Raw genomic sequence first — 14,411 nt, forward strand, 5'->3', positions numbered from 1 at the left:
AGAGTTTCGAAGCTCAGTAAAAGCTAGGAGACCACACGACATTCACCCTCGCACTGGTAACTAATGTAATATTGCCGCCCACGTCGGCAACATGCGGTGGCTAACACTTTGAAATTGGATTCCATAATGATATTTTTCTTTTGTGTGATATGCAAGTAGTTGTTATTCGACAGAGTCCAAACCAAATAGTACAGAGGAAAAAGAAGCTAGGCTCAAAGAGGAATAGCGGGTAGGGTACAATGGTCCTCCATATAGATCGAGGGGAACCACCCCGCGCAAGGGAAGGGGCTCGCACACAACAATGGCGTTTAAAACGTGAATTCGAAATAACTCGATCAGCAAACACGAACGAAGTTGTTACAGCTCTAGGCACTGAAAAACTTATTTCTCCATTTCTTGCATTACTTGGATCACAATGCGACGAGGTCTTAGAATGTAAACTGTCCTTTGGGTATATCCATCGCTTTAAGTTGGTTGTAGATTCTCCCCACATGACATGAGTCAACCCCAAAACAAACTATCACTGTGGTCTTACTTTTTAATCTGGAAGCCCATTTAGCATTGTACTCATATCATCTTAGAGAAGCGAAAATCAAGCATACTCCACATATATTCGTCAGCGGCGGCTTCTCAATCACGTATGCATCTTCTTAATCCAAATGTGCGCGTTCGGGGGTTATTCAGTCTTGTCAATACAGCCTTGTCAATTCCTATTGTAAAAACAGCTCGACGCAACTTAAAATTATCTCCTACGGACTTACACAACTCAATTTATATCTGCCATAATGGTCGGATGGCCCACGCCACATCACAAAAGAAATCGCCAGAAAATTGGCCAGATATTTCTCACACTGGAGAGCTCGTACGCAATCGTTTGAATGTGCGGATTAGGGTTCATTTAGTTTCACTGACACTCTTGTCTTACACGGCGACTAATCCCGGATAATACTTACAATCAAGTCAGCCTTCTCCCCCTCCCCTACCTACTGGCCGCGTGCGCAGTAGTAATGCATCTACTGGGAAAGAATGGTCATTTCGTTGATTTGCAAAGTGCTGGGCACTGGCGAGCTGTTCGTTCTTTCGCAAATAGAGCTCACAAAGCAATTCATGACAGGGCGGGTCGCGTTCTCGGAGTATTATGTGATTAGCTATCCATTTACCAGTGCATCTTTGTTCCACGTCCTCCTAATGCCAATCGTCTTCATCACTGGAGTGTTGACGCACAATGTTTCTCAGGTGAGTGCAGATTCATACTCTGCAGGTGGGAAACGCAAATTGGCGCACCCGGCTAATTGATACTCAGGTCGATAAATTGTGGTCCATTTTACCGTCGGCTACCATTTTTCATTATGCCATCCATAGCTATTTGAACGCTATTGGATCGCTGAGGCTATACATCTATTTGGCGATAGCTTTGATTTGGTCCACTCGACTGACGTACAACTTCGCCAGGAAGGGAGGTTACAGCCCGGAAGGGGAAGACTATCGATGGGAGATTTTGCGATCAAAGATGTCGCACTTTCAATTCTTAGCTTTCAATGCATTGTTCATTAGTATAGCACAATTGATCATTCTGTTGTGTATTACAGCACCTGCGATGATCCTCGTTGAGTTTGGTAACGAGGACCTCTACACCGGAGATTACGTGTTCGCGACACTGTTAGCGGCCAGTGTGATCTTGGAAGCCGCTGCTGACGAGTATATGTGGAGTATGATCTTTTATGTGTGTCTTCTCTAAAGTGAATGAACAAAGGCTAAAATGGACCATTAGGTTACCAAAGTGCAAAACATCACTACAAAGAAACTGGTGAAGTTGCTAAGGGCTTCACAGCGAAAGCGCTCAAGAGAGGTTTCTGTACCATCGGCATGTTTGCGTATTCACGACATCCGAATTTTCTGATGGAGCAATGTATATGGTGTATACCATACTTTTGGGGCTCATACTTAACCGGCAAGTTATTTAATTGGACTATTATTGGCTCGCCGATGTACGTATGCTTGTTCCAAGGCTCAACTTCATTTACTGAAGGAATTACGAGTGCCAAATATCCTGAATACAAGGAATATCAGAAGACAGTAGGAAGGTTCATTCCCAATGCAGGTAGCCATTGGGTTGAGGTGCTAGAGGAGGATCGAACGGACTAATGTGAATCTACGAAGCCGTGACGACGGTGTGCCAGTGAATGTAATTTATTTTCAGACGGTTTTGGCTGCCCAATACAGAGATTTGAAGGAAGTCCGCTACATCCTCCCCTCCGGCGAAGTTGTAGGTCAATCGAGCAGACCAAAACAAAGATATCGTCAAATATGTTTAGTCTCAGACAGCCAATACCGCTTAACTATGGATAACATAATGAAGAACAGTGGACGCCGGGAGACGATCGACCTAAACAGTCAGTTACCCTTAATTCGCACGAGCCACGCACTTGTATTTACCCGAGAAACATCGTGCGTCTAAAATGGGCACCATATATAATAATTAATGCAAACATAGTAATGATTCTCGTGCTTCCTGGCTATAACTATGAAAGTTTTCTGAAGCTTAGTTAGGCACGTCCATTTGATTTTTTGCGCTTTTATTGAATGTCTAAGACGATTACTTCGCGCGAGACGAGAAACTGCTCCGCATATGAGCCTTGATACGATCAGCAAGTTAGCGGAGGCATCCCACTTCCTAGATAGTGGTTCCATCTTCCAGCCCGACTTATTTGAGATTCCCGACTCCACGACTCTCAGCCACCTGCCTTACGCCCAGCATGTGTCTTCACTAAACATCCTGTTGGTCCACTTCATCTGTGTAATTTTATAGTCGGTGCTGGTGGTTCTATCAGTAGCGCGTTTGCGGGCGCAGTCAATGCGACGTTAGCTGACTTCTTCTCAAGGCTTTGGCTTGTACGACCAATAGTAAATCGCTTACGGTATTGTACGACGAGCTTGGTGTCAAACCGGACAGAATTTGATGGAGCACTGGGCATGGCTCCCCATCAATATTATACCTGTAAAAATAGTGGAAAGCGAGCATGAATATGGGGCAGAGCAGGACCTCGTGGTTTCTCACTGCACCAGCATGGTCGAGTAGACCATGCTGTTTGTCTTACCGTTGCAGAGCAAGGCCACAAGAAGATTACACTTCGTGGGCCATTCGTTTCGAGCGGTAGAAGATATAAGTCCGTCAGCTCGATCTCGCGCCTGTTATTCCCGCGCAAGAGCATATAATTACCAAGAAAGAAATCCAGAAGGCCCGGGACGCGATCACCATATCCGTCCGGCCGCGAGGGTGGCCCGAGCTATTTTTTAGCATACCTTCTGAATTGTAGCCATCGAATAGTGAACCAGCAAGATCCGCGTATTTTTGTCGTTTTCGTTCTTGCGCGTTCATCGAATACGTGCCCAAGTTTGCCTGCACGTAGGTGGTCCGAGGCCTCTGGTGCGGGTTGATGCCGAAATCAACTTGCTGCTTCCACAGATCCGTGATCGCGGCCATATGGAGCTTTAACGTGTTGACAGTATAAGGCTCTTTTCGATTCCAACACCCTCTTTCGATGAGTTCAGTGTGTAGAAACGCAATGAGTTTCGACTCTGTAGCCAGCTGTCCATCAACAAACTCGCGCTCGTCGCACCATTCCTGGCGAAGCAGTTAGCTGTCAAGCGATGCTGTTAGTCAAATGTTTGTGTTCACTTACGGTGAACCGACGCTGAATAGGTCATATGCCTGCGATGTTCCGTTTGGGCGGTGGGCGTATTTTTGTCGGACTGCTTGCATCTGCGTATTTTGAAATCTCATTCTGCCAAAAATGACATAAACCCCGAACCTACGTACATTTATGGCAGGTTAGGGTGGACAGTTTGGCACTTTTGAAATTGTTTTGTCTCTGCTTGCTGTCCCGGCCGCCTCTGAGCCGCACTAATGTTGTCCGTATGTGGGTCAAATAATTAATCGACGTCGCAAGAGGGAGTCAGCTCGTGCTATCGAAAGACATGTCAAGCGAGGAAGGTCGATTTACCCGCACGGATGTCGAGCGAATGCTTACGCGCCGTGATCTCTCGGATTGCGAAGTTAGGAAGTATCTTCAGTTTGAATGCAATTTGCCAGGCAAGATCGACGATGTGCCTGGTTGCAGACAAATAATACGATATTTTGCTCTGTATGTGCTTATACTTGTATTGATTCTTATCTATGAAGTTAAGTTACTAACCTATTCTTGTTTAGTTGCAAGGACAGAAAAGGCAATACGCCGGGAGTGGAACTCACAGACGGAGAAATTCATTTAGACTCAGCAACACAAGTGTTCCGTCATACCACCTCTAGATCACGATAAATTCATACGATCCAGTTATCGGCAATCATACCGAATCAATACAATTACATTACTTTGACTCAAACATCGAGCTACGGTTGGAAACGATGCTATGAGATAGCTCTCTTATTAAATGCTGTATGAGAAATCGGTAAGCCTATTATAGCACAATAAATTACATTGTAGAATACAGATCAACTATATCGCAAGCTGTTCCCTCTTATAGGCTTTTGACTTCTTACTAACAACTCGTTCATCCTCAGGATTAAACCCAGCTTGCTCAGAACCGAACAGCGCCCAAGACGGAGACTTGGCAATATAATCCATCGGTCCAAATACAATTCCCTGGCGCAATAGCTCGAAGAATCGATTATAGTCAATATGCGTATACCATTCACCGTCAATCTTAAATCTTTTCTGAGCGATGAGTATACAGCAGCTATGCGCATGTTCGGCCGCAATGTCATAGTTCAAGCCAAGATCCTTCAAAGACGCATCGAGCTGAAGCACAAAGTCTCGAACTTCTTCGTAGAATGGAACGTTAGCCATAGTAAGACTGTCTTTACTGGCTCCCTTGAATGCACCATTCGGTCCACTGGTTGCGGATGAAGTACCACAATATGTAACACCCTTGATCTCGATAAAGCATGGCAGTGCTTGTGCAACGAGCTTGGCGTAACCAACAACTTCGCTGGCATTGAAGCCTTTCACCAGGGTCAATCGGAATACAGTTCGTTGTCGGGTCTTGTTTCGAATAATATCTAAACACTGATTAAAACGCTCCCAAAAATCCTATAAAATTCATGTTAGCTTATAAGAAGTTAATAAGGCAAATAACTGACGCACTCTATGCAGCGGCCGGTCTATCCGCCGTAGCGACTCCTTATCGCTGGCATCAATGGACACGTACAACTGAGTGACCTGGTCCAGCGTTTTGAGCTGTTCCGGATGCTGCGCATTGCACACCAAAAAACTGGAAATATTCCTTTCATGTAGCATTCCCACGAATTCATTGATATGCGGGTAAAATATCGGTTCACCAACGAGACTTAGAGCACAGTGTCGTACCGTAAAAGCTTCAGCGAAACGGGCGGCCTGTACACCGGGCACACCTCGCATTTGTTTGATTTTGCGGTAGTGGGCTTCCAAGGCGCCCTTCAGAATGAGGTCCGGTGGATCAACTTGCCAACGCCAAGTCGTTCCGACAGGGTTAGTTCCATGTCGCCAGCAAAAGACACACTTATTAGAACAGGAAAGAGACGGTGTGGTTTCCATGCACAAATGCGACTTGATACCATAAAAAGCGAACTTATAGCATGACCCTCGTCCTCGAAGAGCTGATTTAGTCCATCTGCAGATCTTGACACCAGAGTGACTGCCGACAATCGCGTAGCCTTGCTTAGTAAGAGATTTATAAGTAGGTGTGTCTTTGCCAACCATTTCTTTTCTAGTTGTCAAATCACTTGACGCTCGGGAATTCTCAATGATTACACCCATGTCCTCCACATCGATGACATCCTTAGCACTAGTCACTTTCGAAAGTTTAAGCGAGGCTGGCTGTGCAATATCAATTTCCTCGTTCTCTGCTTCGACGCTTTCATCATCAGAGTCGCCAATATCGATCATCTCTCCGACACCGGCGGGATCAGTAAGTGTATCGATCAAATGCTGTATCCACTCTTCGTATTCATCATTTGCTTTTCCGCTAACGTTACCAGTACCCACTGGGAATGCTCGCGGAGCACCTAACTTTCCGAGGTATTTGTCGATCTCCATCGCTTGATAACAGTACATATCCTCATCCCATCCTACCCGGTCTCCAAGACCGAACACGGCGTAACCTCCAAGATTACGAAGTGGTCGTGAATCAATTCGAAAATCATTATATGTGTCCTTCAATGTCTCCGTGAAGAAATCAAGTGGTGACTCTGAGGCATAAGAAGGTACGACAAACAGATACACCGCATTTTCGAGGTTGCGAGCGGGCGCTACGAAATAGGTATCAAGATCGTCGAGATAATCTAGATTCTGCGTATGGATACCACGGGTAGAAAGTTGTGAGTCTTGTGAAAGTGTGGCTTCCAGATGTGAAGCGTACTTTTCTGACGTACCGGTGAGCGTCGAATAGAAAATATAGATGTCTGACTTTGTGGGAAGTGGTTGCGTGTTAGCGTTCTTCGAGTGACGTGTGAAGACTTTTCCCCCTCTAGCCTTTCGCGCTGTTGTAGTTGTCGACACTGCTACAGCTGAACCATTGCTGCTACTTAATTCTGTAGAATCAAGCGCGGCAGTCGTCAAATTAACCGCCATATCTTCCTTATCCACTCTTTTCTGAGCTATTTCGAGATAGTGGTTGTCATCTTCATCCTCATCGTCAGAAGGCGGTCGTCGTAGGTCATCGCTCTTGCCACCTTTCTTCGAGATAGTCGTCGCTCGTGGCTGATAGAAGCAGTACTTCCAGTAAACGTATACAAACGTCATACCCAGAACAATTGGAAGACGCAAATCATGCCACACCGATAGGAGCCTACTGGCACTGCCGCTGGCCATAACTGTCGCATCAACTTGAACTAGTTAGCACGCTCCGCCCCGATCATAGGTAACTCATAAATGCCCAATCAACTAGATCTGGATCGCTCACCCATGACTATTTAAGTGTCACCGTGCTCGAAGTGGTAACTCGCCAGCTGAATCCGCTATCTGGTGGAAGTCGAGTAGCGTGCGATATTTTGGGTGCATGCCGACCAGAAAATTTGATATGTATAGGATTCGACTACATCGAACGCTACGCTCATATTACTTTCCTATTTCTACAAATTTTAACCCAAAAACTACTACAGCAGAAACACTTTTAAATTTTTATAATGTACTGACACACAGTGATTTCGTCTGAAACGGGTTGCTTATTTCTAAGGTTGTCAAATAATCATAACTTACGTAACTGCGGCGATGATTTGACAGTTACGAAAGGCTAACAACGGGGAATGCGCATAGTTATACATATATTGTTTTGTCACTTAGGCAGCAAAGCGCTTGAATAATTTTTAATATTTATCAATTGTCTAATTATTACTGGTTGATTTTTGGCTAAAACATATTGTCAAATGACGACTTTTAGCACGGACTAAGGGGAATTGGGGAATTCTATTAAATGTAGGGATTTATTGATTGTGCTTAATTATCAACTATGTTTGATGTAGTACGTAAAACTGCCAAGCTGGCGAGGTTCGTCTGGTACTTTTTGGCAGATATGTCGACTCGCTTGCGATGGAAGTTTGGTGACTTGCTTTTTCGAGGTAGCTCACAGTGCGAAAGACTACGTATCAGTTTTTGTGCTCAAATATATGGGTACTTAGCTGAGACTATGCTATAGATCGCAGTAAAATTCATGCGATATCACCACTCGAAAAAATAGTGGCAACAGCAATCAGCGTTTTCTGTTGCAAGATGCCTGATGGGAATAAATTTCCGCCTTTTGGTGCCCACAGTCAGGTCAGTGCTTGCAGCCACTTAACGTCCCACTCCGGACGAGATTTTGTCCGTGCTGGGTACGTTTATCAAATTATTCCGAATTTATTATTGCGTGAGAAGAAGGTAGATCAGATATGAGATTATCATCAAGCATAGTGAAGGACATTGACAAGAGCGCAGCTGGATGGCTGTTTACACCGCCTTCTGTGGAAGATGCAAAGATCCGCACTTACGTCAAGTGGGCGCACCAAGTATGGTTCAGTGTAGCGACGCGATAATAACAAATAGTTGCAAGAATGACGCTGCTGTCACCAGTAATACAGGTGAAGGTGGAGCTATTGTCTGCGTTAGTGAAGTTACTTGGCCGCCAATTCAAACATCCTTCAGAGCATCACGCGATACTTCTTTACTGATGTACCCGCCTTAACTCAGAAGTACTAGTGTAACTCATAAGCCTAGATAGAGTCGCGTTTGGCGAACATCAGCAACATGTCATTTGTTCACTGACAAAGCCGTTATTTTGGCGAACAATAATATCTTCACAAAGATCTTGCTTCGGACACTGTTTTTCCACGATACCTTTGACATCTGTTGGGCCTTAATTGCCAAATGTGTCCGCAACTACCTCCTCGTTACCTTTGATATTTGGAAAATTCGATAGAGCAACGTGTGCGATCAGTCTAGGTTATCGCGCAATCGACGAACTGGATAAAAATGCCACCGGGTCATCACCTCATGTTTGTCCTACTCATTTCGCTTTCATAAACTGACCAGAAGTACTAGCTGGTCCGCAGTATGCTAAGTTGCTGTTATCTGAATTACACTAGGGAGTGTTAATGCCGTATTTAGCCCGGACCATATACCTTGAGCTGGCATTAAGTATCAGTGAGTATTGAAATGTCCAATGGCCATTCTCTCATTTTCTATATCGCCAATTTTATTTTACTCGTTATAATAGTTTCTACCCCAGATGCATAACATAAATATCCAAAGACAAATCCAAGCCATATGCAGCCAATTATTTGTCTCCCATTACATATAGTATACGTGACCTGTGGAAAACATATACAGAATCCTCTATCGATAAACACTATAACCATAGTTTTATATTTGTCCACTCCGTAATTCATCAAGAATTTAGACTTCTCCCTGGCCATTTCCACCGTGACGATGATATTTTTCGTCTATATTTTCCTCGCGAGAGTAGGCGTACTTGGAATACGATCTGATCTTCGCTCCGTAGAAGTAGAACAAGTATGGAATCGCGCAGCATGCCAAGGATAAGAATGCCAGAAGGGAACCGCCCCATTCATTCCCTAATCGGCGATACATCTGGATGGTAAAGAGTGGAACTGTAGCACCCCAAATAGATCGCAGAAAAGTCTTTGCGGCAAGAGCCGATGCGGCATGGTGCTGATAGGAGTCGACAATGTAATTGTTAGCTGAATTATAGAGAACACAGAACCCTAAGCCACAAGGGAATCCAGCGAGGCACGGTCCAACCCAGATCAAATGTGGATAGCTGGTCCAAGCAAAGATAAATAGACCGATCGGGACAAGCCTACAAGAGACCATCATAGGGATCAGACGAACTTCCGGTGGCGGGAAACCGTTGTACTCTGCGGCGCCTATGTGGACGTAGTGGCGGTTGACGAAAGGTGCCAAGAAGGTGGACACAAGAACCCCAACTGCGATAAATGAACATCAAGCCAGTAGGACCAAGATTCATCTTCTTTCCCTCTGAGAAGACAACCGGATAACTGGTACAGTAATGTTAGTATTATTGACAAATTTGACTATAACAGGGAACGTGCGCAAAGAAAAACATGTATAGAAGGCCATAAATAAGAGCCATGTAAATCGTGAGGAGGAAGACGATAAGCTCTTGAGTAAGGAGAACGATCGGACGACATAGGCTTACTTTAACCATTTCTCCCAACCGGCGCCTGCTAAGTTCCATATCGGTAACAAACGAATTATCGCCGGTTTCCTTTCTCAGCTTCCTCGCCCGTCGCTTCAGGATCTCAGGAGCATAAGTCTCAGGAATGGTAAATACAACCATGAGATATATTACACCAATGAAAATGAGCATGACCCAATAATCCATCGCCATGAAGTATTCTGACCGATGTAGCCTCCAACAATCGGACCCACGCATGGGCCAAGAAAGGGAGCGGCAGAAAACGTGGCCATCGCAACCCCTCGCTCTTCGTCGTTCCACAAATCCGCAAGAGTTCCGCCGACAATAGTCATTGGCGCAGAGAACGCAATACCGTCGATGAGACGACACACCAGTAATGTACCAATGTTTTCGGCGACGGCACAAGGAATTATAAAGATAACGGCAATTCCAAGTGTAACGAGGTAGACGACTTGCCTACCCCACAACTCGGACGCAGGCGCAAAAGCGAGCGGGCCAACACCTATCTCTGGAGTTAGAGTCGCGTCAATCAGAACTTCTATATGACATACCGAAGCCAACAACGAACAGCGTAACCGTCAAAATAGAGACTTCCAGAGAGACATTGAAATTGTCTGCAACTGCTTGCAAATTCACCAGTGACAACAGCAGATCCAAATGCAACGGCGAAGCAAATCGATGCGACAGACATAGTACAGTACCACTTATAGAGCTTAGACCAATTCTTTGGATTACCTGGATCGTCGGGAGTGAAAGTCACAAGCTTATATCCGTCAGATTTGGTAACATATCCACTTCTTTGCGGCGAAGCATATTCTGTCAGGTCTGCCGTCGAGTCGACAACGGCAACCGGGAAATTCGCAGCGTCTAAAGGCGAGACATGGCTGGTCGAAGTATCGAGGTCTTGCAGATGTGTCCTCTGAACCTCTACATGAAAGTCCCTCTCCGATAATGTCAGAATCATTGGAGAGTGGCAATGTAGCAGGGACTGGCCTTGAGGTTGGAACTGACATAACCGATGAACGTCTCGACTTAGACGTAACACAAAATATGAGAACTATATTGATCGATACCATAACACCAGGATCCCGGGGAGGGTGCCACCTGTATATGAAGACATTCTAGGCAATTGCTTGTGTCCATGGACTCACAATAATGGCAAATCGGCAAGCAAATTGGGATCATGAGGCCGAAAATAATTAGCACTCTTGAAGACAGAACGTGTGCCGGCTCTGCCGTGTCCCAGGCATGCGCACTAATACTCTCTACTGATGAAGCGGTAGATCGGCATTAGCGATGACATGAGTAAAGGAAAGCCAATTTTCCGGGATGTGTGTTGCACAGTCTCGCGCATTGGGCAGTGGATTCGGTACCCGGCATTGGACCCTGAACCCTGAAGTAGCAACGACTGATTGGTTCACATAAATAATGTTAGGTGCCGCAAGCTAAAGCACACTTCTCAAACAATTGACTAGCAAGGCATCTTTGGGAGTATATACGTGTTGCAGGATGCATGCTTGGAGAACGTCTTGTGAGTCCGATGCTACAACAGTGTATTCACTTAAAGCGATGCACAAACCTCATAGGGCCTAGTCACTTAAGCTTTTTTTGTAACTTTCTCTCACTTCTCAATCATCAGTCAGCGCTGCTCAAGCGCATCTGATAAGATTTAGGGATGGGTCAGGATTTCGAGGTTCTAATTGACGACGGCCTCTTTTTACAACTTAACTACGTCCGTTATTAACAGTTCGCCAATTTGTTACTCGTTTATTTAGCTTTCAGTTTATTTACTAGAAGGTGTACTTGTACTTGAGAAACAAATAGTGTTCCAGCCGAGTTTTAGTGTCTTTAGCAGCTGTTCATTCGTTACACTCTTTCTTGTCGACCTAAGAGATTGTCACTGCCGTTGCAACTGCAAGGTAATACCACGCAGAATTTATATCTGAGCTAATTTTGTACGCCGATTCTGGTTTAAATTCAAGTGGCAACGGCTTCTGCAGGCTAGTTTGTGAATAATGGCTGAAGTAGCAGCGGCCTCCGCGAGGACCTCGTCACAATCCTCCGCGGGACCACCATCTTCGACCACCAGGCCGAAATTTGTCTCTACATCGTCCACAATTCCTCTGGTAAATGCGTGCGCAGATATTGCCCGACGAGTGGATTCCTACCTCGCGACGACTCCTGTGTCAGAATCCACGGATATAGCAGATCTCCGTCAACGGACAAAAGAGCGGGTACGAGAATCATTAGGCGTAATCAGCGAAGCTTTGAGACGTTATAGGTACGTCCTCTAGGCATTCCATATGTCTGTGGTATCATTTACTTATATATATAGCATTGATGAATTAGCAATTTCTTTCAATGGAGGCAAAGACTGCCTTGTTATGTTAGTTTTACTCCTCGGAAGTCTCCACTACCATTCTTCTCAATTTCCACCACAACGAATTCACACCGTTTACGTTCATTCATTGAGCGCGTTTCCAGAAGTTGATGCATTCGTCAACGATTGTGCAACATTATATTCCCTTGACTTAATCAGATTGCCTACGCCGATGAAAGCTGCTTTCCAAAAATTTCTAGACGCCAAACCGCACATCAAAGCCATTATGGTCGGTACGCGTCGGACTGATCCCAATGGAGCAGATCTTACGTACTTCGACGAGACTGATCATGGTTGGCCGAAATTTATGCGTGTTCATCCTGTCATCGACTGGCATTACGCTGAGGTGTGGCATTTTTTGCGAGAGTTGGACATAAAGTATTGCATCTTGTACGACTTGGGTTATACGTCATTAGGAGGAACTACAGATACCCATCCAAATCCGGCACTGCTAGTGGAAAGTGGATGGGATGGTACCAGCGAGCAATCGTTCAAGCCTGCATATGCTTTAATCGACGATGACAAGGAGCGGTGGGGAAGAAACGCATGATTGGCACGATTGGAGCCGTCCTTTGCCTTGACTCAATCCCAATTAGCATGGAAGTGTTGGACTTGACTGAATACTTTCCCACCTGTACATATGGTATGGATTTAGACACAAATTACTTGTGCACATTTATAGATTATTATTTCGGGTTTTTGTAATCTTGCTCCTTATAATGTGAGCGCTTTACAAGTTTCGGTTTCATTGTCATTGCGGGATAACCTAGAAATTGAGTTGTGCCGGCTGTTCGATACTGGTTTAGATTATTATAAAGCATGTTGTTGGTATAAACTTTGTTGGAGACTTTTGGAGTGCAGCGTTCTTGCAAAAGTTTAGCACGAATTCTTGGGTTTAGTGCTGTGCTGGAGAGTACAAGTGATGTTACTTAATGTAATTGCACATAGAGCTTCTTCAGAATACGTCATTAACGATTTCGATTTCGCTCGTCAGGTCAACTATTAAGTTACTTTAAGCAACTTCGTAAGATCTCTCATATGCATTTGTGTCAATAACATGGCGTGCAGCATACTTAATGATTTCTATACTGTCAGAAATTGAGTGACACAAGATTACTTCACCTCGCGTTCGAAGTGATAAAAATATGGTCACGAACTCTGCAACGATGAGAGGTATGACAGGGCCACTGATGTGCTTCAGAAAACGTTGAATACGATTGTTTCCAAATCATCCGTATTTTATTATAAAGGCTGAGAATGCAGCCACAGAGTAAAGAAGCAAAATGACTCAGACCACAGTGAGTCTGCCGCTTATTCAGGCTCTCTTCCATATCAGACTGTAAGCAGGAACAGAAATAGTTTCGTTCGACAAAAATAAGACGACAGTTAACATGAGACGCTTGCAATCTTCCCTGACCTCTTACTAGTCCCGACATCAGCGTCAGTTATAGTAAGATCAGCCACTTGAACTAGCTTCGTTGTCTTAATTCCATTGACACTGTGGACAACTTTCGCAGTACTATTGCTCGACCCACATCCGATTCTTCCGTTCCGCTGCTGCCAGTGAGTGGCAAGATCATAGTATCTGGACAACTTTTCGTATGCGGTGTATTCACTTAGAACAGGTTCGTCCAGCCGCAAAATCCCATCTGGTTGGATCGCCCCTTCACTATTCATGCTCCTATCAGAATATTTGTTTTCGTAATAGATTTCGTCCGACTCATCCGCCCCATTTGGCACAACACCCTCGATCATTTCATTCTTATGCGAATTTGTCTTTGAGACAATGTATTCCGCATCGCCTTCCATCTTGTTGTTGCCAGAGACGAGTGCAGTGGAAGTCTCCCTAATTTCTACGTGATCAACAGTCACATCCTTGCGTTTAGCGCCAGGATGCCGAGTTTCCGCTAGCTCAACAACGTACTCCTTCTTGGAGAAATCAAAGTACGGAGTACAAGAATTGTACAGTACCGGTTCGACGCAGGAGACAGAATCAGCAGCCATGGAGACTAAATATGCAATAGAATTCGTGTCGCGTGAAAATATATTCCCCTGTGTTATGACTTCCTTTGACCAAGGCGCGTGGAGACCGACTGACGCATGTGGTCAATCGGCCTGGGGAGTGATGAAATCGCGTTAATTCAACATTTGATGGCCGATGTGCCTCAACCTATCACTAAATCGTTACGGTTCCTAATATCGCCGTACCGTAACGGAAAAGTTTAATTATATACGCATTGGAACAATTAATACGATTGATAACTCCTTGCCGGCTCCACGAAATTTGCACGTAATCTACAAAACCCTCGCAAGATCGTTGGCAGACTCAGTTGCCCTGTCG

The 14,411-nt window shown here is 44.8% G+C and overlaps 7 protein-coding genes across 7 annotated transcripts; 3 read left to right on the forward strand and 4 right to left on the reverse strand.

Moving 5' to 3' along the window:
- The first annotated feature begins 944 nt into the window (after positions 1-944).
- On the forward strand, positions 945-2,592 carry V1508DRAFT_460416 (uncharacterized protein). Its single transcript, XM_066942768.1, has 3 exons — positions 945-1,236; positions 1,304-1,709; positions 1,772-2,592. Exons 1-3 carry the CDS (start codon positions 1,027-1,029, stop codon positions 2,143-2,145), a joined length of 990 nt encoding a protein of 329 aa, XP_066797498.1. The 5' UTR covers positions 945-1,026; the 3' UTR covers positions 2,146-2,592.
- Positions 2,593-3,172: 580 nt separating this feature from the next.
- Positions 3,173-3,784, reverse strand: V1508DRAFT_395964 (uncharacterized protein; the record flags this gene model as incomplete). The annotated part of the gene is made up of 2 exons (XM_066938079.1): positions 3,173-3,625; positions 3,695-3,784. The coding sequence occupies 2 exons, from the start codon at positions 3,782-3,784 to the stop codon at positions 3,173-3,175; spliced, it is 543 nt and encodes a 180-aa protein (XP_066797499.1).
- Positions 3,785-3,844: 60 nt separating this feature from the next.
- Positions 3,845-4,408, forward strand: V1508DRAFT_22298 (uncharacterized protein). The gene is made up of 2 exons (XM_066936272.1): positions 3,845-4,145; positions 4,211-4,408. The coding sequence occupies exons 1-2, from the start codon at positions 3,979-3,981 to the stop codon at positions 4,317-4,319; spliced, it is 276 nt and encodes a 91-aa protein (XP_066797500.1). The 5' UTR covers positions 3,845-3,978; the 3' UTR covers positions 4,320-4,408.
- Positions 4,409-4,496: 88 nt separating this feature from the next.
- Positions 4,497-6,608, reverse strand: V1508DRAFT_350851 (uncharacterized protein; the record flags this gene model as incomplete). Its single annotated transcript, XM_066936795.1, has 2 exons — positions 4,497-5,090; positions 5,145-6,608. The coding sequence occupies 2 exons, from the start codon at positions 6,606-6,608 to the stop codon at positions 4,497-4,499; spliced, it is 2,058 nt and encodes a 685-aa protein (XP_066797501.1).
- A 2,298-nt stretch (positions 6,609-8,906) lies between these two features.
- V1508DRAFT_454427 (major facilitator superfamily domain-containing protein) lies at positions 8,907-10,654 on the reverse strand (the record flags this gene model as incomplete). Its single annotated transcript, XM_066942579.1, has 6 exons — positions 8,907-9,457; positions 9,489-9,529; positions 9,596-9,890; positions 9,920-10,192; positions 10,242-10,304; positions 10,327-10,654. The coding sequence occupies 6 exons, from the start codon at positions 10,652-10,654 to the stop codon at positions 8,907-8,909; spliced, it is 1,551 nt and encodes a 516-aa protein (XP_066797502.1).
- Positions 10,655-11,705: 1,051 nt separating this feature from the next.
- On the forward strand, positions 11,706-12,620 carry V1508DRAFT_350785 (uncharacterized protein; the record flags this gene model as incomplete). Its single annotated transcript, XM_066936791.1, has 2 exons — positions 11,706-11,971; positions 12,026-12,620. 2 exons carry the CDS (start codon positions 11,706-11,708, stop codon positions 12,618-12,620), a joined length of 861 nt encoding a protein of 286 aa, XP_066797503.1.
- A 444-nt stretch (positions 12,621-13,064) lies between these two features.
- V1508DRAFT_412837 (uncharacterized protein) lies at positions 13,065-14,354 on the reverse strand. Its single transcript, XM_066939680.1, has one exon. The coding sequence runs from the start codon at positions 14,072-14,074 to the stop codon at positions 13,457-13,459; it is 618 nt and encodes a 205-aa protein (XP_066797504.1). The 5' UTR covers positions 14,075-14,354; the 3' UTR covers positions 13,065-13,456.
- Between the last annotated feature and the right edge of the window lie 57 nt (positions 14,355-14,411).

The sequence above is a fragment of the Lipomyces doorenjongii genome (genome assembly GCF_038497915.1).
Source record: "Lipomyces doorenjongii strain NRRL Y-27504 unplaced genomic scaffold V1508scaffold_10, whole genome shotgun sequence".
Lineage (NCBI taxonomy): Eukaryota > Fungi > Ascomycota > Lipomycetes > Lipomycetales > Lipomycetaceae > Lipomyces > Lipomyces doorenjongii.